The sequence below is a fragment of the Humulus lupulus genome, chromosome 1, assembly GCF_963169125.1.
Source record: "Humulus lupulus chromosome 1, drHumLupu1.1, whole genome shotgun sequence".
NCBI classification, from domain to species: Eukaryota; Viridiplantae; Streptophyta; class Magnoliopsida; order Rosales; family Cannabaceae; genus Humulus; species Humulus lupulus.
This window is the reverse complement of record NC_084793.1, coordinates 11,355,740-11,383,685: the sequence shown is the minus strand read 5'-3', so window position 1 is coordinate 11,383,685 and position 27,946 is coordinate 11,355,740. Positions and strand designations below refer to the sequence as shown.

Below are 27,946 nucleotides of genomic sequence, written 5' to 3'. Positions count from 1 at the left end.
TAATTAGCGGCACATTGGGATTTTTTTTATTTGTTTACCAATATCATTTACTATTATTAGATATTTAGTGATATTTGTTTAGTAATGTTTAACATATTAATTAATTTAATTTCATAGGTGTGATTTTTGTGGTGAGATTTTAGAGAGTATTTTGCATCAAAATTCCAATATCAATCACACATTTGAGGTAATTAAGTTTCTAAAATTACAATAATACGTTATATATTGCTAGATATTTAGTGATGTTTTATTTATTATTTATTAATTTAATTTTATTGCTTTGTGGATTTAATAGCGAATTTGATTACTAAGTGAAGTAACTTTGCTAGCTTTTGGATTAAAGATTGCAAGAGGTACATATATATATTCTCTTACTTCTACTTTTAATATTATTAAACAAATGTTAGAGGAGTTTGAATATCTTAAATATTCATCCATAGTGAAGTAGGTTCTGAGATTAAAATTGTGTGCTGCGGTGATAACGGAAGGTTGAGAACTTCTGTGTATTAGTGAAGTAGGTTCTGATAAATTTTACTGTGTGCTACGGAGCTATAAGGAATAAACTTATTGTGTGTTGTTTGAATTGTTTGTTTTGCTATTCACATGCAGATGGTTAGGTCGCTATTATAGGGGAAATGCTGCCCGATTTTATCTAGGATAATAAACAATTAGTTTTATATAGACATTCTATAAGGAAGAAACTTATTGTATGTTGTTTGAATTGTTTGTTTTGATATTCACATGCAGATGGTTAGGTCACTATTATAGGGGAAATGCTGCCCGATTTTATCTAGGATAATAAAAAATTAGTTTTATATAGACATACAACTTTATCACGTGCTTATTTAGTGTTGTTTCTTTTCTTTTCCATAGACATAGAAGAATATATGGATAAACAGTGGATGTCAGCAAATAGGTTATCTGCGGAATTTAGGAACGGGGTTGATTTGTTCTTAAGGTTTTGTTCGGAAAATGTGAAAGACCCAAATTTTACTTATTGTCCATGTCTTAAGTGTGGAAATGTTAAAAAGATGGATCTTAAAAAGATTAAAGAACACTTATATTTCAATGGGATCGACAAGAGTTACAGAATTTGGTATTACCATGGGGAGATAGCTCCGATTGCTCCAACTCTGCCAAGTAGACCAAAAGGAGTGAGGAGGAATATAGTGGAGGAGAACTGGGATCCATTAGATGAAATGATTGACGACGCACATTATGGATCAGGAGTAGACCCAAATAAGTTTGAGACACTCCTTAATGATGCCGAGAAACCAATTTACCCTGGTTGTACAAGATTTACAAAATTATCTGCGCTTCTTAGGTTGTACAATATAAAAGCTAAACATGGCTGGAGTGATAAAAGCATTACTGAGTTATTTGGTTTCTTGAAGGAGTTATTGCCTGAAGTTAATGAAATTCCAATTTCATTTTATGAGGCAAAGAAGACATTATGCTCATTAGGCATGCAGTACGAAAAAATTCATGCATGTCCTAATGATTGCATATTGTATCGAAATAGTTTTGCAGACGCAAAATCGTGTCCTACTTGTGGTGAGTCACGATGGCAAATGAAAAGAAATGGTGACGATGTCAAGGAAGGAGTACCTGCCAAAGTTTTGTGGTACCTTCCGCCAATTCCTCGTTTCATCCGATTGTTTAGAAATGTCGAACATGCTAAAAGTTTGTCGTGGCATGCTAATGAAAGAATAAAGGATGGTAAATTAAGACATCCAGCTGACACCCTTGCTTGGAAGAGAGTTGATTTGAAGTGGCCTTCTCTTGGAAATGAATCTCGTAATATTTGTCTAGGTCTTTCGACTGATGGGTTTAATCCACACGCATCCCTTAGCAGTAAGTATAGTTGTTGGCCTGTTATGCTTGTTATTTACAATCTACCCCCATGGTTGTGTATGAAGAGAAAGTTTACGATTTTGACCTTGTTGATATCAGGACCTAAACAACCTGGTAATGATATTGACGTCTATCTAGCTCCTCTTATAGATGACTTGAAAACTTTGTGGGATGAAGGGGTTAAGGTTTATGATGCATATAGGCAGGAAGAATTTAATCTTAGAGCGGTCTTATTGTGGACAATTAATGACTTTCCTGCTTATGGAAATTTATCTGGGTTTAGTGTGAAAGGATATAAAGCTTGCCCCGTTTGTCAAGAAAAAACATGTTCTGAATACTTGAAACACTCTCGGAAAATATGTTATATGGGACATAGGAAGTTCTTGCCTAATACGCATAAACTTCGGACTTGGAAGAAGGCATTCAATGGTAAACAAGAGTTTGAAGAGGCTCCTGAGCCATTGAATGGGATCCAAGTACTTGAGAAGATGTCTAAAATTGTGTTCAAGTTAGGGAAGCCCAAAGTTCGTACACCTACAAAGATGAAACGTAGTCGCAAGGCCAAGGTTGTGGAAGAGCCAAAAGGGTGTTATAAAAAGAAATCTGTTTTCTTTGAACTTGAATATTGGCCTTTCTTACTTATACGTCATAATTTAGATGTTATGCACATAGAGAAAAATGTATGTGATAGTTTGATTGGCACTTTGTTGAATATTCCTGGGAAAACTAAGGATGAAATTAAGGCTAGACAAGACTTGGTTGCAATGGGTATAAGGGATGAATTGACTCCAAAACCAGATAAGAGACGAACATATTTACCTCCTGCAGCTTACACTCTTACTAAAGAGGAAAGAATGGAAATTAGCAGATGTTTGTTTAATATAAAAGTTCCAGACGGATATTCCTCAAATATAAGGCCATTGGTAGACATGAAAAGTTGTATTCTGACTGGCATGAAATCTCACGATTGTCATATTCTAATGCAACATTTGCTACCAGTGGCCATTCGATCTGTGTTGCCTAGGAGAGTTCGAGATGTAATCACAAGGTTATGCTTGTTTTTCAAGTCACTGTGTTGTAAGGTGATTGATCCGCTAAAGTTACCTAAGTTAAGAGATGAAATTGTTGAGGAATTGTGTGAGTTGGAGAAATATTTCCCGCCGGCATTTTTTGATATAATGATCCATTTGACAGTTCACTTGGTTAGAGAACTAAGATATTGTGGCCCAGTTTATTTAAGATGGATGTATCCATTTGAGCGATATATGAAGATTCTTAAGGGGTATGTTAGGAATAGAAGTCGGCCGGAAGGATGCATCGTCGAATGTTATATTGCAGAAGAGGCAGTTGAATTTTGTTCTGAATACATGACTGGTGTACAGAAAATTGGGTTAAATGATGTTGAAAATGTTGAGATTCAGAGTCGTCGTGGTAGCGTTGTATGCACAGTAAGTCGAGATCTTCTAGATGAAGCGCATCGTCTTGTGTTGCAGAATATAAATGAAATTCAACCTTATATCGAGTGAGTTATACTCATATAATACATTAAGTTTAAGTTGTGTAATTTCGTATATTCAATTGTTTAACAACATATTTATAATTGAAGGGAACATTTTAATTGGATAAAGACCAAATTTCCATCCAAGTCAAGGAACTCAAAATGGTTACAAGACGAACATTATCGAACTTTTAGTAGTTGGATAGAACAAAAGGTAAATTGTGTTGATTATTGAAAGTTGTCATTAATTAGTACTTAATTACAAGATGACATTTTTTGTTGTTTTTGGTATGTTGATTTGATAGGTTGTGTCAGAATTACAAAACACATCAAATAAGGTTTCAGACATTGTTAAGTGGATTTCTCGAGGACCTTCAGTTAATGTCATCAAGTTTTCATCATACATGATTAACGGTACTCTATTTAACACTAGGGAGCGCGATAACAACAGAAACACACAAAACAGTGGTGTTAGCCTTGTTGCTAAAACTGTGCAAGTCTCTAGTGCAAAAGATAAAAATCCAGTTGAATGTGATATGACTTTTTATGGAGTAGTTAATGAAATTTGGGAGTTAGATTATATCACAACTCGAGTACCTGTTTTCTTTTGTGATTGGGTGAAAAGTGACAGCGGCATAATATATGAAGATTTTGGTTTCACATTAGTTAATCTAAATCGAATTGGGCACAAATCTGATCGATTTATATTAGCTTCACAAGCGAAACAAGTATTTTATGTGAATGATCCTTCAGACAACCAATGGTCAATTGTTCTTCCAACGCAAACAAGAGAATGGAACATTAAAGATGGTGATTTACATGATATACCTCTCGGAGAAGAACTTGTCACATTCACCGCAATAGAAGATAATGACGAAGTTGATGATGATTGTATTTGTTTCCGTGAAAATGGTGAAGGATTGTGGGTTGATGATAATGGGTCTTGAGGTACCATTTAATAGGTTTCATATGTTTATGATATGTGAAATTCTTAGTTGTTATCACAATGTATTTCATCTTTTGATTATGAGTGTCCAAAATTGTTATAATAATGATATTTATGTTTCACAGATGGAGGCTGATCCTTTTGGTGGTAGTTCTGATGAGGGAGAGCAACGCCCTAATTCTCAGTCAGTGGAGCAAGAAAATAAATCTGTGAGAGGACGTACATGGATGTCTAGAAACACCAAAAAAAGGAGTGAAGGACATCTTACTCCTGTTGAATACAATGAGTATGGTCAACTAGTGGGTGGATCTAGAAGTAATGTTTCATCACAGCTTGGATCAGTTGTTCGAGCAACTGTGTCCATCAACATTAACAGTTGGAAAGATGTTAGTGTGGTGGATAAAAATAAAATATGGGACACAATGAAGGTATATTTTTATTAATTATATTTCAGTTAATGTTTTTAAAATATATATTATTTTGATAATATGCTTCTTATTACTTTCAAACTTGCAGAAAACTTATGATTTGGACCCCAAACAAAAGCAACAGATGTTGAAGGATGCGGGAAAGTACTTCCGAAATTGGAAGACTAATCTTACTAGGGTACACGTTTACGACGCTTTGAAAAAATACCCAAATGAGTTCCCGCCAGCTTTGCCATTTGGATTTGAGAATGTCATAACTCCGGATGAATGGTTAGCGTTTGTGAACTCAAGATTAACTCCCGAGTGGCAAAGAAAGAGAGAGGAGATGCAAAATTATCGAGCACTGAATAAATACAATCACAACCTCTATAGAGGAGGCTATGTGCGTATTGAAGAGATGTTAATGGAACAAAGTGGGAAAAGTCTGACTGAACTTGATAGGGCAGATTTATGGAGCATGGGTCGTCGGAATGCAAAAGGAGAGCTAATTGGAGAGGCCTCTGAGATTCAAAAAAATATTGTAAGTGCTCATATTTAATAATGTTGATATGTCAAATTATTAGCTTATATATATAACTTTCTGTGAATATTGTTTCACAGGATCATTACCGGCAACTCCAAGCTGAGGGTAAATGGGCACCTGATGGCCCTGATGATGTGCTGACGAGGGCGTTGGGCACTCCTGAGCCTCGAGGACGTGTTAGGGCTGGAGGACACGGTGTGTCCCGCTCAGTATATTGGAATACTCCAACACCTACCTCAACGAAAAATAAATCAAAAGCCTCTTCTTCGAATGACGACATTAGAAAGGAATTTGAAGAAAGATTTCGAAAACAAGAAGAAGAGCATCGTCAACAAGCACAACGCCTAGAAGAGCGCCTTCAACAACAAGATGAGCTCTTGAGAAAATTATTGGCCCAACAGAGTGGGTCAGGATCTAACGTTGGAGTCCCACCAGCGCCATCATCATACTATGTGCCCGACCCACCAGTGCCACCAACGCAGGCGTCCTACTATACTCCGGACCCAGTAGTGCCTCAAGCAGAACACCACATTGTTGCACTACAACCGCTTTTGCAAGAGGTAATTAAACTTTCTTGAATATTCTGAAACCAAATAAATTTATTTACTGCTTCAACATGATTATTTGTATATAATATGTTTCTTATGCAGGGCCGAGCATGCCAATTAGCAATTGGTTCGGTTTCAAACATTGTTGCATCAGGTACACTCATTGAAAGAGAAGCAGGCAACAACTTCCAAGTTATGATTACGAGTGTTCTTAAGCCAACATGTCCTCTCCCTTTTGCATATCCTGATTTGGACATGTACATAGTTGCTCAGGCCATTGGGACGCCAATAGCGTGGCCTAAGGATTTTGTCATTATATCTGAAGATGTAACTCATGAGGTGATGCCATGTTTTTACATAATTATCTTTACAATTCTATATTTGTTTGTAATTTTTTTAATTGTTGATATAATTGTATACAGACTCCCTCTACAAGTAGGACCAGATCATAACGACCAAGAGCTCCATCAACACAACAACCTCGAGAAAGAAGACGACAACAAACTCCTCCAACACAATTGGCCCAAACTCCATTGGAACGATTACAGAATATCGTATCTCATTGGGATGATGGCGAGTGTGTCAATCTAGGCATAGAGTCTGAAGTTTTTGATCAGGATATGTCTCACTGTTATATATTTAAGGATGACATACTTCAGTTTGCTCGAAAGGAGAAGATTGGACAAGCAGTACTCGTCAGCTACATGAGGTATATATCTGACAAATAAGTTTGTTCATTTAATTTTCTAATTTGATTTATTCATTCATATAACAATTTTTCATATTTTTGTATTAGGTTCATTTACAGATATGTGGTACAACAAGGTCGCCAAAATAAGTTTTTATTTGTCAATCCTAATATCGTCGCCACTCAAGGGAGTTCATTCGACGATCGTGTTCAGAATCTGTTCAGACGTTGCAATGACGTAAAATCAAAAGAACAAGTTATGCTTGTCCCTTGGAACCATGGGTAAGTTTAAAATGTTGTCATTTTTCCGACCCATATCAATAATTTCATTGTTTAACATTTGAGCTATAATTTTTTTGTTTTTCTTATACAGTGAACATTGGATGTTGCTTATTTTGGCACCATATGCATATCATGTTTATTGTTGTGATCCGGTGAATTCAGAGCTAAATAACCGTGAGGAGATTGTATCAGTGATCGTCAGCGCTTTCAATCTTTTTTTCTCTATGAATCTTCCTGATGTCGAGATCCCTGATACTCTACGCATTAAGCAACCTCAGGTAAGTAACTTTAGCAGAAATTTTTGAACATTTATAATAATTAAGTAGAATAATATGTATGCATTTTTTAAAAAGTTTCAATTTAATAATAAATTACTCATATTTTTAAATAATTAGTGTCCACACCAACCGGACAATGTGGCATGTGGATACTACTTAATGAGGATGTTGAAGGATTTGATTGAGCATGCGAGTCCTGGGCATTACTTGAGAACGGTATTATTAATTAAAATTTACAAATTATTTTTGAAACTATAAATGTAATCAAATAATTAATTAATATATTTTACTTTATATTTCTTGCAGCTAACAAGCACATCATATACAGAGGCACAAATTGATGAGTTGCGACAAGAATGGGCGACATATATGTTGCCGATAATCCAAAGTTACCGACCTCGTTGATAGGTTTTTTTTTTTAATTTTTTAACTCTTTCTTCATACACAATGCAATATTTGTTAATTTTGAATATTTCTAACAAATATTGTATTTCTTGTATATATCTAACAAATATATTTTTTTCTTCCAATTTAATTGATTATTAAATTAATTTAAATTTAGATTAAAATAATTTAAATTTAAATTAATATTATTTCAATTTAATTAATTATTAAATTAATTTAATAATTAATTAAATTGAAATAATATTAATTTAAATTAAAAATATTAAATATTAAATTAATTAATAATTAATATTAATTTAATAATTAATTAATTATTAAATTAATAATATTAAATTAATTAATATTAATTATTCAATTTAAATTAATATTATTAATTATAAATTTATTTAATTTATTTTTTTTAAATGTGGGAGACTTTCAATGTCTCCCATTAGGAGAGGTGGGAGACTTTCAATGTCTCCCAATGGGAGAGGTGGGAGACTTCCCACGTCTCCCAATGGGAGAGGTGGAAAGTCAACATTTGACTTTCCACCTCTCCCATTGGGAGACGTGGGAAATCACTCACCTCTCCCAATGGGAGACGTGGGATGTCTCCTATGGACTTCCCACGTCTCCCATTGGGAGAGGTGAGTGACTTCCCACGTCTCCCAATGGGAGAGGTGGAAAGTCAACATTTGACTTTCCACCTCTCCCAGTGGGAGACGTGGGAAGTGAGGCACGTCTCCCAACGGGAGACGTGGGATATATACCTACAATGACCCCAGCAACAACGTCTCACTAAGTGGGAGACATTGTAGACTTCCAATGTCTCCCCATTAAAGTCATAAAACATCTATTTTGTTGTAGTAATATGACAAGTGTCATAATCCTATTGGCTCTATCTAAACCTTAGGTTATAATAATTATCATATTAATAACCAGCAATATTAATCAAACCTTATGTTATAATTAATATTCTTAAACTATAGGTTAAACTTATAAAATCCATAACTATTGTTAGGAGTTTCCAACTAAGTATCGGCTTGAACCAAAATCCACAGTCATAAACATACTACAACTACAACTACTACTAGCTATTACTATTACTACTACTATCTAACTAGCTAAGTAAAGTTCTTGGACTCTACAGGCTGGGTTCTAAGTCATATTTATAGAGTTCTAGGAATAAAAAATCTTATTTTTGGCTTGAATAAAAATTATGAATTTAATTGAAGATATTTGAATATTTGTCAATCAGAGGCTGAAGACTAGGTGATATATCGCCCCTATGTGGCGATATATCGGCTGCCCCCTAGTCCCGAGTCTCAGTTCGTATGATCGTGCAACGTCAACGTGTTTTCCGTATTCATCGTCAGGCGATATATCAGCTCTAATGCTGCGATATATCGGCATACGTGATTATTTTAAACACGTAATTGCACTTTTTCAGCATAATTAAGGTTGGATAACTACTTTGACTGAGTCAAACTATGACCCTAACAGTTTATGGTGAAGACTAAGTCTTATATTTCCTTATTTTATCATTAAAATAATAATTCCTTAATAATCATGCTTATGAAAAGTGTCATATTCCTATTGGCTCAACCTAAACCTTAGGTTATAATAAGAAATATATTTAGGACCAACAATATTAATCAAACATTATGTTATAATTAATATTCTAAAACTATAGGTTAAACTTATAAAATGCATGACTATTGCTAGGAGTTTCCAACTAAGTCTCGGTTTGAACCAAAATCCACGAAATCTAAAATACTACAACTACTACTATCCAGCTAACTAAGTAAAATTCCGGAACGCTACATGGAGCCTGACCGGGAAAATTCAGGACCATCTAGGCCCAACAATGGGAGACAGCCACCGTCTCCCATAAGACACCCACCATCACCAATAAGGCACCCCTCGCTAGTCCAGGAAGTTCCACGACCTGCACATCGAGATGGAAATCGACGGGCTAGGCACAGACAGGGGAGTGAAAGAGAGGCTGCCCAGGATCCCAAGGCTCCTCAATCTACGAGAAGCAAAATGTCACAATAAAAAATTGCTGGGACAAGGAGGCCAGCAGGGGACCTACCTCGTAACAACTTAGTGATGAGTAATGTAAGTGAAAGCTAAGATTACACTAGGTCCATGAGCATTTATAGCACGGAACCAAGGAATGCCGGGAATCGAGGAAACCACCCTAATCTGCGGGAACACTTAAACCACAATCGGGGACGTGACAATCCCCCAAACCCTGATCTACGAGACCATCTAAATGGTCATAAATAGTCGGTTTACAATCCTGCACTGAGATAGGGAACTGGAGTTTTTATCAACGATAACCAGCCCCCTCAGGTCCAGGCTAGATCTCCCGTGGATTTAGTCCAAGACATGATTGAACAATTGGAAAGAGCATTTAGGCTCTTACAGAACGAGCGTAACTGGGAGAAGGATGAAGAGTTCGATGAGGAGCTCGAGCAATTTGCCCCGCATATCTCCAACACCCTGTTTCCTCAGGAATTTAGAATACCTCATGTCCCGCCATTTGACAAAAACTCAGATCCATATAGCCATCTGAGTATGTTCAACACTATCATGCGAGGCAGCAATGTGGGATACGAGCTCAGATGTATGTTGTTCCCAGCAACACTTACAGGACCAGCAAAAAACTGGTTTGAGAAGTTCAAAAGGCATTTGATCGCGTCTTGGGATCAATTTTCTAGGGACTTTAGAAAATAATTTAAAGCTATGGTTGGCATTAGGCCCGAAGCTTTAGCCTTGACCAATGTCCGACAACAACAAAACGAGTCACTAAAAAGTTACCTCGTGAGGTTTAACTTAGAAATTCCTCGAGCTCGAGATGCCAACAATAGTGGTCACCTGATGGCAGTTAGAGCGGGCGTAATGTCGAGAAGTCCCCTCTGGGAAGACTTACAAAGGAAACATGTCAGGTCTTTAACCGAGTTCAATCGAAGAGCCCAGAGATTTGTCAATGTTAAAGAGGCGAGGTCAGCACTTAACATGACCTCTCAGCCCATAACTACAACGTCGAACCCAAACTCTGCTTTGACCTCGGTAGACCCCTCAACTTCGAAACTATAGAGTCCAATAACTTTACTTAGCTAGTTAGATAGTAGTAGTAGTTGTAGTATATTTATGACTATGGATTTTGGTTCAAAACGGGACTTAGTTGGACACTTGTAGTAACACTTGTAGATTTTCTAAGTTTAACCTATAGTTTAAGAATATTAATTATAACCTAAGGTTTGATTAATATGACACGTGATATTTATTATATTATAAGGTTTAGATAGACCCAATAAGATATTAACACTAGTCTTGTGTATGTTTAATGAGAATTAAGTATTTTTGAGGAATAAGTTTATTAAGAGTAATATTTGAACATCCTAGGGTCTGCCAGCACCTTTGAAATCGTTAAAGGACTTAGTCAAAGTTGTTTACTCAATTCAAATTAGGCTGAAAAAGTGTAATTACGTGTATAATATTTCAGAGTATGCCGATATATCGCAGCTTTAGGGGGAGATATATCGCCATACGGGGATACGAAAAACACGTAGCTTCGCACGACGACCTTGACGAGCCTCAAGCATATGAAGCCAGGCGATATATCACCTATAGTGGTCGATATATCGACCCCAGGGCATAAAATTTGAATGATTTTGAAACTGAGCTCATTTCAATCCTTAACCTCTTGATAAGTCTAGTATCTTTCTGACCGAGTCTTCAGCCTCTGCTAAACAATTATTCAAATATTTTTCAATTAAAAAGCCATTATTTTATTCAAGTTAAATGAAGATCTTTTCATTCTTGAACTCTATAAATAGGACCTAGTACCCAGCCATTTCTTCATTCATCAAGCTGAGTTCAGAGCCTACAAGCTGCTAGGAGTACTTTAGAGTGTTAAACACTTGGTTAGGGTTATAAGCTTAATCATTATAAGCTTAATAAACACTTGGGAAGTAAGGTTTATAGTATATTTCAGTTCGAGGTGTAGTTCGGTCATAGAAGCATTCAAGGTATTCCTAATTCTAGTTCATTCTGTATTGTTTCCTTAGTTTTTCTACTCAAATCCTAACTCGTATTCTCTATTCTTGGTTAGGCATCTAAGTTCTTTGAACTTGAGGTTCTTGTTGGTAAGTATCTTTCTCAAATGGTTTAGTTCATTCTCTTCATCTTCTTCTTTTAGAAATACTCACCTTTCCGTTATGGTATTTAGGAGTTCCAAAATCCCGACTTTGTTCTCATCATCCCGATATATTGGTAAGGAAAATAGGATAGTTTTATATGCTTATATGTTATGTTGATATGTTATGCTATAGTATGTTATGTTATGTTTTCTTATGTTTCAAGGTTATGATTTACCCTACCTCAGATATTAGACAGGGGACGTAGATGGGTTATCATAAATCTACCATGTGATCTAACCTACCTCAGATATTATAAAGGGGACGTAGATGGTTTATTACATGTTTTAATGACCATTAATAGTATAGTCTTGTATGTTGTATGTCTTTATAGATAAATGCTTATAGTTTATAGTCTATGTGTATGTGCATGTTTCATGCTTGTAGTAGATTTTCCTTGTTGGGCATTAGGCTCATTCCTTTATGTTTAATATGTGCAGGAAAATAGTTTGGCGGTGGAAAAGGTTCTTGGCAGCTTGGGGATGTGTACTGAGGCAGGATGGAAACGGTGGATTGAGCGTTCGATTCAAGGATGAAGTTTTAAGTCTTTTAGTTCTGATTTCTATGTATTATTTTTCCGCACTTAATCATGTAACCAATTTATTTAAGCTATGTTTTGTTTTATTTTCAAAACAATGGGATCCCATATCCTAAGTGAGATTTTTATGTATTAAAACCTTTACTTTACAATTTTAAATAAAGTGATGGTGTTTTCATATGTACGTTTTCTTAAGATTAGTATAGTAGTTTCTAATGGTCCAAGTTTAGAATAGTTGGGTCGTTACAGAAACCCCTCGGGGACAACCCTTCTAAAAGGAAAAAAACGAAAAGAATAACCTCGAGGCAGATGGGGGAAAGAAGAAGAAAGGGAAAAGATACTTCTCCGTATACAAAGTGTATACCGAGCTCAACAAGTCTCGAGAGAACATCTACCTAGCTAATGAAAACTAGGATCCATACAGACGACCTAACCCCATGAGGAACCAAAAAACAAAGAGAGATTCTAATAAATACTGTAGATTTCATCGAGATATCAGATATACAACTGATGGGTGTCGACAGTTAAAAGACGAGATCGAAGGTTTGATCTCGAGGGGTTATTTCAAACAATATGTAAGAAATCGAAACCCCAATTAGGCTTCCACCAGCCAAAGGGCAGCGGCTGCACCACCTGCCAAAAACAGTAACTCCCAAGCTCGGAAGGATGAGTGACTCCCTCCGATTGATGGAGAAGATGTAATAACCATCTCGGGGGGACCCCGTATCGTAGGATCGGGCAAGAATGCCCAAAAGAGATATGTAAATGAGCTTAAGATAGGTGATGGTTCCCCTTATGAACCCGAACTAAGAGCTCCAAAACAACAAAGGGTTGAAACTCAACCTATAACCTTTACTGAAAAGGATGCATCACACGTCCAATTTCCTCATAATGACCCTTTGGTCATAACCCTCCACCTCGCGAACAAGAGGGTACACCGAATCTTGATTGATAATGGAAACTCGATGAATATCCTCTATAAAGCAACTCTAGAAAAGATGGGACTCGCGCTTCGCGACCTAAAAGCCTGTGCAACCACGTTGTATGGTTTTTCAAGAGAAGGGATTGCCTGTATGGGATCCATTGAACTCCCTGTGACCTTGGGAAACTATCCAGTCTCTGTAACTAAGATGATGGAGTTTGTCGTGGTGGATCTCCCATCTACCAATAATGTAAATAAGGTGAAATAAGTTTTCTTAAAATAAAAAATCCAGACCTCCGATGAAAGTAATTATGATATAATTTTAAAACGTAACACCTCAGATATGGTTTTAACTAAAATAAGTGAGGGTATTACAAGTTGGTAACAGAGCTACGGTTAAAATGTTCTTGTAGACCGTTCATATGTACACAATGAGGAAATGATAATGCTCAGTTCACCTATAAGTTTTATGTGTGCGTTTATTATGTGCTGGTTGCATACCTCATGTGCATTATTGGCTAAATGACATAAGTTATATGCATTTTTCTTAAGATATATATAATAACACAGATGGATCGTGAACATGCAATGGGGGCTACTGAAGGTTCTTGCAGTAATAAATATGAACAAGAAATGACTGAACTTCGAGCGGCAGTGAATAGACAAGATGAAAAAATTGAGAAATTGTTAGCAGAACAACGACAAAGAAAAGCACCATCACCACCTCCTGAAACTCCAACTCCAACACCACCACCTCCACCTCCACAAGCCCCACATGCAATGCACCCCATGGAACCACTATATGGACGTTTTCGAAAACAACACCCACCAGTATTTGAAGGTAGCACTGACCCACTTGACGCACAAGACTGGAAGACACTACAAGAAACCAGTTCTTTGCCGGTGCAATCCGGAATTGCGCCGGCAAAAATCACTTTCACCGGCGCAATTCGTGAATTGCGCCGGCAAAAATCAAACCCTTTGCCGGCGCAATTTCATGGCGGTAAAGGTGACTTTTCCCGGCGCAATTCGGGGTTGCGCCGGCAAAAGTAATGCCAGATTTTCAAAATAAAACATACAAACTTTTGCCGGAGAATTTCACCTAACGCGCCGGCAAAAGTCAACGTTTTTTGTAAATTTTCACACGTTTGAAATAAGGTAGGTGGGCATACTTTTGCCGGCGCGTTTAGTTGCGCCGGAAAAAGTGCAAAAACGCGCCGGCAAAAGTCGAGATAATTAAAACGACGTCGTTTTATTTTAGGGTTTACTTAAACACTTTTGCCGGCGCAACGAAACGCGCCGGCAAAAGTTATAACGATATACCCAGCCGCCCGAGCCTCCTTCTTCCCCATTTCAGTTTTACAGTTTCGAAACAAAGCTTCTCTGTCTCTCTCTCCTCTGTGATAATCTCGCCGACCACCGTGAGCCATAATCCCACCGTGGCTTCTCTTTCAAGGTTAGTGAAGCTTATCTCTCATGGTTAGTATTCGGTATTTTTAACAATTTTGGATTTTTTCTCTATATTTTGTTTTGTAATTGTATTTTTTTTTTTTTTTGTTATTCTCTCCCTAATATAAACAGGTGTGTAGCTCCTCTCGGTAAAATAAGACTAAAAATGTTAGTTTATATATATATTTATTTCGTTATATATATATATTTATATATATCTGATTATATATATATTATATATTTATATATATCAGTATATGTATATGTTTTTATATCCGAGTATATGTATATATTTATATATCTGAATATATATATATATTTATATATATGCATATGATATATGTTTATGTATATGTGTAAATGTGTTTATATATATGTTTATGTATATGTGTAAATGTGTGTGTATATATGTTTATTTAATGTTAAATTTTTTTAGAAAATTGATTAATATAAATGTATGTGTGTGATATTTGGTATTATAGTTATATTTTTCTTTTAAAAAAATAAATAAATATGTGTTGTTTTATAAAAATGAGATTAATAATGAAAAATAAAATACGATTTTAGTATTTATTAAAAAAATTTGATTGGAGTATGCATATTTTTTAATTTTAATGCTTAATATGTATATTAAAAAATAGATTAGATTATGTATATTAAAAAAATATATATTATATTTTTTATATTAAATATTATTTGTTTATAAATATTTATTAAATAAATTGTTTTGATATTACTGATATAAAAAGATTTGATATATGTTATTAATCTTGGTTTATGTTGTGCATGTTATGAGAATGTTCTGTATATTGCTCTGGGAATATTCTGGTTATATATGTGTTTAATTTGTAGGTTTTTCAATTTTTGGGATAGTTTGAAATATAGTCGTTATGCTGCCCAAATTTTGTTGGAGTTAGTAAAATTAATAAAAGTTTAATAATTAATTAAATAAAAATTTAAGTATAATTAAAAATTCATCAGAAAAATAATTTTTAACTATAATTTAAATAAATAAAATTACCAATCATAATAATTAATAATTAATTTTAACATTAATATTAGATGTTTTGTAATTGAAAAAGTTAAAAATATAAATGATTTAATAAAATATAAATATAATAAAATTATTATTGATTAAGTAAATAATCCAATACAAATTGAAGAATTTAATAAAAAATTACAAAATGGAGATTAATGTATAATTAAATTAATTTTAAATTAAAAGTAATAAATAAGTAAATGTTAAAGTAGACTAGTCAACGGACACGCGGCAGTACATGATTGATCTACATTGTTATTATTCTTAAAATATTTTTTAATTTATTTTTAAATTTAACAAAAAAGTAAAATTTACATTTTTTTAAAAAAAAATCAAAATTTTTGTCAACTTAAGATTAAGTATGAAAAATACATGTTTTTTTAAATTTAATTTTATATTGTTAATATCATCAAATTTTTTAATTTATTATTATTATTATTAAAATCTTCCTATTTATCATTTTGTCTACTTGTTTGCAATTAAAGATTAAGTAATTTTGTTTAAAATCTAAGCAATAATTTAAGATTAAATATTTTTTTTACTTAATCCTAAATAATAGATTAAAAGCAGCAAATTTGATTTTTTTTTTTTTTTGTAAAAAATGAAAAAAAAAATTATTTTTTGTTACCTTTAAATTGGAAAACAATAAATTGGATTTTTAAAAAAAAATAAAAATATAAAATGATTTTTTTTATGAAAAATTATTTAAAATAATAATAATAATGTGTACCAATCATGTGGTGTCACGTGTCATGTAAGTGTTAGTAAGTTGTAAGTTTGAGTAATTTAGCCGCAAATATCTCTATAAATAATTATTTTTGCCAGGGATAGGATATTTTTATCAGTTAGTGATAATTAGGGAGACAAGCAGTCATGAAATACTTTGACTATCATTTCCCTCATTTTAAGACAATTATTAATATTTTCTTAATTATTTCGCTTAAAGATGGTGAGCGACAGGAAATGGATGAGTGCGAGGAATCGTTGGTCTCTGGAGTATAGAAATGGTGTTAAGGAGTTCTTCGATATCGCCAAAAATCAGTTGAACGATCGGGGTTTGGTTCGCTGTCCGTGCAAGAAATGTGGGAATGTTAAGTTCCAGCCTATAAATGCAATTTCGATGCATTTATTCAACAATGGCATCGTACAGTCCTACAAAGTGTGGCATTACCATGGAGAGGCGCTGCTGTCGCCACCAGCTGTGGTACGAGATCATGATAGAAATGAGATAGCGGATATCCTGGAGGATGTTTACGCTGAAGATGACGTTCCCGCTGGAAACTACAATGATCCTCCCCAAGATGATCCTCAACATCGCGACAAGTATGACAATTTATTTAAGGAGATGTCAAGTGAACTGTACCCGGGTTGCCGAAAGTATTCCGCGTTGAACTTCTTGGTGAAGCTGATGCATCTCAAAGTAATTAACAAGTGCAGCAATCATTACTTTGATGGTTTGCTGGAATTGTTAGTCGACGCTATGCCTGACGGAACAATTTTACCTAAGTCTAACTATGAGGCAAAGGCAAAGTTGCGGAGTATTGGATTGGGATATGAGTCCATCGATGCTTGCAAGCATGACTGTGCACTGTTTTGGAAGGAGAATGCAAATTTGGAATTCTGTCCGGTTTGTGGTGAGTGTCGCTGGCAAGATAATCGTGGGAACGGGAAGAAAGTGGCCCATAAGGTCATGCGGTACTTTCCGTTGACACCGAGATTGAAAAGGCTGTACAGTTCCAGATATACTGCAGAGGATATGAGATGGCACTATTCTAAAAGGCCAAGGGATGATGGTGTGATGAGGCACCCCGCTGACAGTAAGGCGTGGAAGCACCTTGATGAGCTGTACCCATCTTTCGCAGCCGAACCTCGAAATGTTAGGCTTGGGTTGGCTACAGATGGTTTCAATCCTTTTGGAAACATGAGCAACTCTTACAGCATGTGGCCTGTGATACTTGTCCCATACAACTTGCCGCCGTGGAAGTGCATGAAACCACAGTCATTAATGTTGTCTATTCTTATTCCAGGTCCTTCTTCACCTGGAAAAGATATCGATGTCTATATGAGACCTTTGGTTGACGAGTTGAAGGAGTTATGGATGAATGGTGTCGAGACAAGAGATGCATACAATAGTACCTTGTTCAATATGCGTGCAGCAATCTTGTGGACCATTAACAACTACCCAGCTTATGCTATGATGTCTGGGTGGAGCACAAAAGGGTACAAGGCGTGTCCCACATGCAATGAAGAAACTCCCTCTGTAGGGATTAGAAGTAAAATTGCATACATTGGCCATAGGAGATTTCTTGATATGGATCATGAATGGAGGAGCAAACGAGCACTATTCGATGGTAACAATGAACTCAGGCCACCACCGAAACATTACTCCGGTGATGATGTGTTGAAGCAATTAGAGAATTTGCTGATTAGACATCCTGTGAATGTGAAAGACCTTGAGAAGATGGAGACAGACATTATCACCATTTTATGCAAGTTGGAAATGATATTTCCTCCAGCATTTTTCGACATTATGGTGCATTTGGTTTTGCACCTTCCGAAAGAGGCAATTCTTGGCGGTCCCGTGCACTTTAGGTGGATGTATCCCATTGAACGTTCGATGGGAGTTTATAAACAGTATGTAAGAAATCGTGCACGTCCAGAAGGTTCAATCGCAGAAGCTTACGTGGTGAACGAGGCTTTAACCTTTTGCTCAATGTACCTGCGGGGGGTTGAGACTTGATTCAATCGACCTGAGAGGAATGACGATCGCGTTGAATCCCAACCAAATCGGGAATATTCTATTTATAAGACTGTTGGTCGTCCATTTGGTAAGAAATCAAGTATGCTCCTCAATCCGCAGTTAAAGCAAAAGGCTGAGTGGTATATCTTGAACAATTGTGCCGAAATTAAGGAGTACCTTAGGAGTGTTTTCTAGTATTTTTTCAATAATGATGTTTGGTTTATATACCGAGTAAATGCCAAAATCATAGTTTTTTTGTTCATTTGTAGTGAGCATATGGATGAATTAAGAAGACGGGGGGGATTGAATCTTGAAGTTCAACAAGAAACTGATTTTCCTCAGTGGTTCAAAGAAAGAGTATGTATATTAGTCAATTCTTTTCTGAAACCCCACTTAGTCAATCCAAAACTAACTTTCAATGTTAATGTTGATAGGTGAACGGTTTGCATGAGTCAACACCTACTGCTGTGAATAATGAATTGTATGCTCTCACAAACAAATCAAGCGGCACCGTGTATTCATATCCAGGGATGATAGTGAATGGTGTGAAATTTGTGACTTGTGGTCGTGATATGAAGCTTAAAACACAAAATTGCGGTGTAATGGTGCCAAGTGAGGAAGGAGTGAACTACTATGGAGTTTTGGAAGAAGTAATTGAATTGTCCTACTTGATGGGTTACAGTGTTGTCCTATTCAAGTGTAGATGGTTCAATACAAGTAGAATTAAAGTGGAATCCAATTTTACGAGCGTATATGTGAAAAAAGAATGTTATAAAGATGATCATTTCGTTCTCGCATCTCAAGCGAAGTTGGTGTATTATCTTCGAGATGTGAAAAATGGGGATGATTGGAGGCTCGTTAATGAATACATTCCGAGGAATGTATGGGATTTCTCAAATTCCGATGTTGATGATACTGAGACCACAAATGATATACCAATATTGCAAGAAGTTAATTCTTCTTCATTTCAGTTGTGGGTAGAACTTCCAATTTTTGATAATCTTCAGTATGATCGGGTTGATGTCAATGCCACTGAAGTGCACAACGTTGATGATTTGGTTGGCGAAGGTTCAGATGAATTTGTTGTCGATGATGAAGTTGAATTTGAAGACGACACGTTGGCCGAGTATGAAGACGATGAGGATGACGATAATGTTCTAGTTGATAGTGATAGTGATAGTGATGTTCGTAATGATGTTGTAGTTAGTGATGATGAGGACAGTGATATGTAATTTAAACAAGTGTATGTAACTTTTTATTTAATTCAATGAAAACTTTATTTATTATCATTAATTAATGATAGTATCAGATATAGGTACACACACACCTATTGGATGCTTTGGGGATAGTCAATGTATTCATGTATTGGTACTCATTTTTTCAATATATTTGATGAAATATGTTGAAAAAATGGGTAGTCGCACATGTCTGCTTACTATCTCCAAGGGATCTATTAGGTCGGAATAGGGTAGGTTGGGAAAGACAATGAGTAATAAAATGTTAATTCAATAACAAAAAACAATAGTGATGCACCTAGTGGATGCCTTGGGGATAGTCAATGTATTCATGTACTGGTACTCATTTTTTGAATATATTTGATTAAATATATTGAAAAAATGGGTAGTCGCACATGTCTGCTTACTATCTCCAAGGGATCTATTAGGTCGGAATAGGGTAGGTTGGGAAAGACAATAAGTAATAAAATGTTAATTCAATAACAAAAAACAATAGTGATGCACCTAGTGGATGCCTTGGGGATAGATAATGTATTCATGTACTGCTCCTCATTTTTTTAAAATGTTTGAGAAACATTTTAAAAAACTGAGGAGAAGTACATGACTCCTTACTATCTCCAAGGGATCCACTAGGTCGGAATAGGGTAGGTTTGGAAATACCATAATGAATAAATGTTAATTTTATAACAAAAAACAACAGACATACATAATTTGAATTAGTTAATTAATGAATATTTTAATGTAGAATGGCCGAAACAAGTAATGACACAGGTGGTGGCTCCAAGAGAGGCAGGGGAGCTTATTACGGTGCCAATATCGAGAAGGAGCTGGCCATAAAAAAAGTTAGTCATTTGAAAGTAGAGTTTGATAAAGAAACTGGAAAAGCTATTCAAAAGTACGGCAAGTGGTTCAACAATTCCATGGCTCGTTATTTGCGTAGCACCGTACCCCCAACTACACTAGCTTAGGAACAAGTAAAACCAGCTGATATTGAAGTTATTCGAAAGAGACTATCTGTAAGCATTCTTTAAACCTTTAATAACTCATTATTAAATATTTTGTCTATCTTCATAATATTTTAACAAATTCCAATTTTAATTGTGATTTTAGGAAAAATTTATTTATCCAGAAGACAATCCAGTAATCAACGATGCCATGGTAAGACAAATGCAAAAACATCTGACTGATTGGTGCCACACGATGAAGAAACACTGGGTAGATGTTGGAGGAGAGGTGGACAATGAGAGAGTGAAGTCAAAACCTTTTGTGTCGATTACTTCTTCTAATTGGGCAATTTTGTGTGATTTTTGGGCTTCTGATTCTCACCAGGTATGCCGTAGATTTTACATTAATTTTTAGTTATAAAATTACAATTTAGATTAATGAGTACTGTTTTCTTTTTGAAGCGTATATCGAAGAAAAATAAAGAAGCTCGAGCTAAAATGACCATACCAGGAGGACACGGTTCCAAATCCATCGTTGTCCATGTTTATGATCACGTAAATTATAATAACTTATATCCTTACATTTACGAAAATATTATAAATGTCACAATGTTTAAATAATTTGCTTTTTTAGATGGACCCATCTACTGGCCAGCTCCTGAGCATGATCGACACATTCGAGCACCTGCACAAGAAGAATGATAAGTGGATTAGTGATGCAGCGGCGACAAAACATGTAAGTTGCATATCCTTAACTAATTTATGATCATTTAACTTTAAAAAAGTTTAGTAAATAATTAATAAATATTAATTATTAATTGGTTGTTGTCAATTAGTAATTATTTATTAATTATTAATTAAATTTTTAACAATGAAATCTTTATAATCTATGTGCCAATATTTTTATGATTAATGATTGTGGACTAAGATAAAAAAAAGAATGTAACTAATGTTGTCCCCGTATCAGGGAGCTTGCGGGCTAAAGTAAATTTGGTCATGAAAATCCATATCTGAATGAAAAACATGCAAATGTAGTTGATGTATATGTTTGGAGACGTAAATTCCCCATTAATAGAACTAACTGCACCTACCGTATATATCAATAATATCTTCATGATTTTCATTCAGATATGGATTTTCATGACCAAATTTACTTTAGCCCACTTGCTCCCTGATACGGGAACAAAATTAATTACATTCTTTTTCAATCACTGGTCTGCAGTCATTAATGATAGGATGTTGGCAGATAGATAATAAAGTTATATTTTATATGTTGTTATATTAAAAATTTATAAGTTAGGTTTTCAAATAATGTTATATTGGAATTCGAAATACGTGCTTTTTATTGTGCAGAATGAGATGACTGAACGTCGAGCATCGCAGAGTACGGCCCCTGCATCATCTGCTGCTTCTTGTGTCGGCGATAATGTCGACGGTCATTTCCCGCCTGATATGGATATTGTCACGGATGTCCTTTGACCCCGCTCGCGTTATAAGAAAGGGTTTGGGGGGTTGCCTAGGTTGAAGGCAATTGGCGCAAAGAGGGCAGCATCTTCGTCAACTTCTCAAATGTCCGGGCAATTGCCACCTGAAGTGGACACCATTTTGCAGCAAATTCAGGACATTATGCTAGAAAATCAGAACCTAAAGAAGCATACGACTAAACTTGAGAGTCGTCAACGACGTCAAGATCTCCTGCTCAGTGCTTTGTTGAAGCAGGTTGGTCAATTGGCTCCTGGTTTTACTGTTGACTTACCAGACCAGGATTCAGACGAGGACGATGATGCTGACAGGGGCGGGAATGATGAGGCGGCCAGTACTCATTTGTAGAACTTTTTTTCTATTTATTTAAAATTTAATTTATGAGACATTTATTTTACTAAATTACTTTTATATTTTCATGTTTGGTAGAGACAATAAATATTAATAGTTGTAATTTTTTATTTATTTATTTATAAAATTTTAATTTTAATTTTATTTCTAATTAAATAATATTACTAAAAAATTAAATAATTATTAATATATTAAAATTGAAAATTATTAATTAATATTAATATATTGAAAATAATATTAGTAATTTAATAAAAATTATTATTTTAAAAATACTTTTACCGGCGCAAAATTACGTCGGCAAAAAGTTTCAATCTTAACTTCACATATACACCTTTACCGGCGCAAAAATGCGCCACTAAAAAATTAAACTATTGCCGGCGCATTATTGCGCCGCTAAAAGTGTTTTCCACAATATCGTGACAGATTTTTTTACCGGCGTATTTTTTCGTCGCCAAAAAAGATCATTGCCGGCGCATTATATTTGCGTCGAAAAAAGTGAAATTAGCGACGGAGATACGACGCGATTCTTTGCCGGCGCAAAATTGCGTCGGCAAAAACTCCATGGTTTTTGCCGGCGCAAATTTGCGCCGGAAAAATTCTCCTTTTTTGTAGTGAGAGTTCCTTAGAAGGCATTTTTGAGTTTATGAAACAAGTGATAGGAAAAAGGTTTCTTGTGCTGTACATACACCGAAAAATGATGCTAAAATTTGGTGGGAAGTGGTTAAGTAGACTAGAGAAGTGAATCAATCTAAGGGGATTGATCCATCCGGGGTTATAGAAGTCACATTTTCTTTAAATAAATATATATATTTTTATATATGTTAATTTCAACTGAAATAAAGAATAATAATGCTCTTCCTAAAGTATATACCCATACCCTTAGTCAATTTTATCATGAAAACACACAATTAATATTACAACTTCTCTTATTTCTTAATTTATCCTTACAAAGATTGCGTGTCATGAAATCGGATATGGCGGCAATATATGACACACAATTGAAATTAAACAAAAGGGACCTGTTCAAAGTCAAAGAATGTGGCTTTTGTACTCCTTTTTATATATTATGAGATTGTTGAAACTTAAAAGCTACTATAGATACAACAACCCTGAAATCTATTATCTATATAAACACCTTCTTTCTCCAAACCAAAACTCACTCAAAAATTTATATCACCAGCAAAAAAACATACATATACATATACATATACGTATACGTATACAGAGAAAGAAAAGAAAAAAGAAGAAGAAATAATGGATGAATGTCCAGCAGCAGGTAATATATTCATCCTAATTATTATTATATAGCTACAGTTAGTGCAGTTAATCATTAAAAATAATCAAGTTAATTATGAGTTTAATTTATTTATTATATATATAACAATTGCAGGTAAGAACTCATGGCCGGAGCTGAAGGGAAAGAAAGGAAAGGAAGCGAAGGAAACGATAGAGAAGGAGAACAAGAATGTGAAGGCCATAGTGATTCTGGATGGGACTATGGTGACTCAGGAGATTGATTGTGGGAGGGTTAGGGTTTGGGTTGATGACTGTGGCATCGTCGTTAAAGTCCCTACGATTGGCTAATTATGCTACTCAGCTGTACTTCATTATGAGCTGTCTAGCTCCGATCACTGCTACTTTGAAAAATAATATCTATTTATATATATATAATGTAATAAGTTGATGTGTTATAATAATAATAATTGCGACTACTTGAATTAATGTTATTATCATCAATAAATTAAGTATTATTGTTGCAATCGTGGCTTACGTACGTACCAATTATATATATTCTTCGAAGATTTAGACTTGCAGATATATATGTTGAAAAAATTTCAAGATCGTACGTTGAAATGTACTTGTATGTAGTGATGGATAAGACCATCAAATAAATCATTTGGTCAAGGACAAATATAATTGATTGCAAAAATAAAACAACAAAATGAGAAGTTGAAAGTATAAAACAAATTAAAAAGATAGTTATTAAGAAAGAAAAAAGAAGGATGGGTATTAATTTATATTTTTAAAAGAAGAAAGTCAGCAAAATGTAAAGATTTTTAAAAAAAAAAAATTAAATAAAAAAATAAAAAAAGATGGAATGACATGTACCATCATCACTTGCAAATATATATAGTAATGAAATGTAGTAATATAAGAGCAAATTAAAACGAAGAAAAAGAAATAGTCTCATAAAAGATAATTAAACGAAAATCATCATTTCAATGTCGTGAGTAAAAATTCCTTGATTAAAATATTTAGTAATTGTAAATGTAATTGTCTTAACTGCAAATGAAAAATTGCTTTTTACTCACTACAAAAAAAAGGTTCAATACCGAGAACATTATACCGACAATATGTCCTCGGTATAGACATTTCATATGCGCGGGCCATTTTCACGAATCTGAATATGTTTAGTTGTTATACCGAGAACATGTTCTCGGTATAGGGTTTATAAATATCTCCCTCAGCCGCGAAGCCCCTTCTCCTTCCTCTCTGGTTTCTCTCGGTTTTCTCCGAACCCTCCGCCAAATATCGCCATTTTCCTCCCAAAAAGCTCGGTTTTTAGCCCCAAAATTGCCAAGGGTGAAGGAATTTCTGTGTATTTGTTGAAGGTATGGTTTATTTATTCATTTTATATATATATATATATTTATGAAATTGTATAATGATATTTTGTAATTTTTGTTTGAAGGTTGGGTATTCGGTTTTTGTTGGACTACAGAGATTGCTAGCAAGATATTGAAGGCATTGGTAAGTTTTTTTTAATTTTTCTGTATTTTTTTAAATTTTTTTAAATTTTTGAATAATTTATGTTTTATTATATAAATAATATAATATTAATTTTAATAAAAATCTGAAATTATTATATTAGATAGAATGTATTTATTTTTAGGTTTTCAAAATAAGTATTAGTAAAAATGATATTAGGAATTAGAAAATTGTTATATGATTAATTAGTATTTTTTTTAAAATAAATTCTATGTTGTTTTGGTGAATTTTATGTGTATTAAACATATTAGTAAACATATTAAATATTTGAGTGTTAATTTGAAAATTTTGGTGGTAATGTTAGTATATTGTTGTTGTCAATTTTAATTTTTTTGGTTATGTTAGTAGTAAAAATTAAGATTTTATGAATATTGATGATTAATTTGTTGTTGTTAATTTTTAGTAGAATTTTAATATTTTGGTTAGAAAATTGAATAATTAATAAAATTTAGACTAATAATTATAAATTATATAGTCGTTTAAAATGTATTTGTAATGTTCTCTGCATGATCTGGGTCTGGATATTTTTTATGTGTTATTTGCAGGATTTTAAATTTTGGGATAGATGAAAATATAGTCGTTATGCTGCCGAATTTTTTATAGAATTGTAAAATTTAGAGATATTGTGAATATTAGTAGAAGTACTCAATAAAATTTCTAAATTAATAAATAGTGAATTGATAAGTAAAATAATATATTTTAAATTAAGATTAAAAAAAATTAACATTAACATTATGCAACTAAATTTTAATAAAAATAAACATTAATTAAATAATTTAAGTAATAATTAAATCCTAAAGTAGATAAATAAATTTTAAACAAATCTTAGAAATTTTGTTTAAATTAATAAAACTATTCAATAAAGCATAAGTAAAATATGTAATTTAATAAATACTAAATTAATATGTAAAAAAATAATATCTGTTAGTTTTGATTAAATAAAATTAACAAATATATTATTAGAAAACCATTATTAAAATTAAAATTAAAATTAAAAAATTAAATTTAATATTTGTTAGTTTTAATCATTATTAAAATTAAAATTAAAAAAAAAATTTAATAATATTTGTTAGTTGTTTTTAATTTTTCTGTATTTTTTTAATTTTTTTTTTCAATTTTTGAATAATTTATGTTTTTTTTTTATAAATAATATATTTTAAAATTAAGATTAAAAAAAATTAACATTAACATTATGCAACTAAATTTTAATAAAAATAAACATTAATTAAATAATTTAAGTAATAATTAAATCCTAAAGTAATTAAATAAATTTTAAACAAATCTTAGAAATTTTGTTTAAATTAATAAAACTATTCAATAAAGCATAAGTAAAATATGTAATTTAATAAATACTAAATTAATATGTAAAAAATTAATATCTGTTAGTTCTGATTAAATAAAATTAAAAAATATATTATTAGAAAACCATTATTAAAATTAAAATTAAAATTAAAAAATTAAATTTAATATTTGTTAGTTTTAATCATTATTAAAATTAAAATTAAAAAAATATTTTTTTAATAATATTTGTTAGTTGTTTTTAATTTTTCTGTATTTTTTTAATTTTTTTTCTTCAATTTTTGAATAATTTATGTTTTTTTTTATATAAATAATATATTTTAAAATTAAGATTAAAAAAAATTAACATTAACATTATGCAACTAAATTTTAATAAAAATAAACATTAATTAAATAATTTAAGTAATAATTAAATCCTAAAGTAATTAAATAAATTTTAAACAAATCTTAGAAATTTTGTTTAAATTAATAAAACTATTCAATAAAGCATAAGTAAAATATGTAATTTAATAAATACTAAATTAATATGTCAAATTTAAATAATTTTAATAATATTTACACTGAAATATATTATAGTTAGATATCATAAAACAACATAATTAACCTCAAAGAGCATAAGACATTAAAAAAACATATTTAATTTGACAGATATGGCTGATGTTATTGCTCAATCTCACGGGGGTGATGGTGGAGGATGCGATCCTCCACGTGGACCGTCAGATATCCCAGCTGATTGTGAACGAGGTGATACTTTACACATTGATATACTCCTTAAAATTTAACAATTAATCCATATTAATTTTAAAATATTGAATTTGCATACAATAGCCTCCAAATAAACGTGGACGCCATAAAGGATTGAACACGCGGGAAAAGAGGGAACAGTTGGGGCGTCCTCTCCCTCTCGAGTGGGATGTGCAGGGGAGAACATATAAAGAGATCGGAGAGTACAGCTCAAATTTCTCAAGAGAGCTCGGATTACTTGTTCGACAGTACACAGATCCGGACTGTCCTCAATGGTCAAAAGTACCAAATGCCTCGAAAGAAAGAATACTTGCACATTTGGAAGTAAGTAGTTTATGTATTTTTATGTTAATTCTCATTTTATGTTATATATCATATTTACTAATAAATGTTTGTAAATTAGGATGATTTGTTTGATATTGGGCGTACTAGATATGGAGAAGGGCATATGCCTGGGATCTTGAGTGGCATTGATACTTCGTGTGCTAAAAAGTATTCTGACTGGAAGTACGATATTAAAGAGCATTTAACGATTAATGGGCCACAAAATCGTTATGGTGGTTGCACGGATACGCAGTGGCAAAAAGCAATTGAATTTTTCCGACGCCCAGAAATTACGGTATTAATTTCTTGCTAAACTTAACTATCTTAATTAAATATATTACTAACGATAACTTTTTGCAGAAACGTTCTGTGGTCAACAAGGAAAATAGAAAGAAACTGAAAGAGCTTAGCTATGGAGGTTCTCAGTCAATCCCAGCCCTGCGCTATAAAAAAATTAGTTAATTAATTATTTT

At 33.4% G+C, this 27,946-nt stretch overlaps 1 protein-coding gene and 1 long non-coding RNA gene across 2 annotated transcripts; both read left to right on the top strand.

Annotated features, from left to right (window-relative positions):
* The first annotated feature begins 119 nt into the window (after positions 1–119).
* On the top strand, positions 120–14,333 carry LOC133779726 (uncharacterized). The gene is made up of 6 exons (XM_062219660.1): positions 120–187; positions 296–353; positions 880–1,774; positions 4,450–4,507; positions 13,668–14,021; positions 14,256–14,333. Exons 3-6 carry the CDS (start codon positions 888–890, stop codon positions 14,331–14,333), a joined length of 1,377 nt encoding a protein of 458 aa, XP_062075644.1. The 5' UTR covers positions 120–187; positions 296–353; positions 880–887.
* A 9,119-nt stretch (positions 14,334–23,452) lies between these two features.
* Positions 23,453–24,088, top strand: LOC133814513 (uncharacterized). Its single transcript, XR_009884792.1, has 2 exons — positions 23,453–23,613; positions 23,728–24,088. It is a non-coding gene; the product is annotated as an uncharacterized LOC133814513 (long non-coding RNA).
* The last annotated feature ends 3,858 nt before the right edge of the window (positions 24,089–27,946 follow it).

Bases quoted from the DNA above. Each gene is read 5' to 3' on its own strand.
- LOC133779726 (XM_062219660.1), top strand. From the start codon at position 888: ATGGATAAACAGTGGATGTCAGCAAATAGGTTATCTGCGGAATTTAGG. The intron at 1,775-4,449 runs GCCTTCTCTTGG...TTTTGGTGGTAG, and splicing joins AAGAGAGTTGATTTGAAGTG to TTCTGATGAGGGAGAGCAAC. The intron at 14,022-14,255 runs GCAAAAATCACT...GTTTGAAATAAG, and splicing joins TGCAATCCGGAATTGCGCCG to GTAGGTGGGCATACTTTTGC.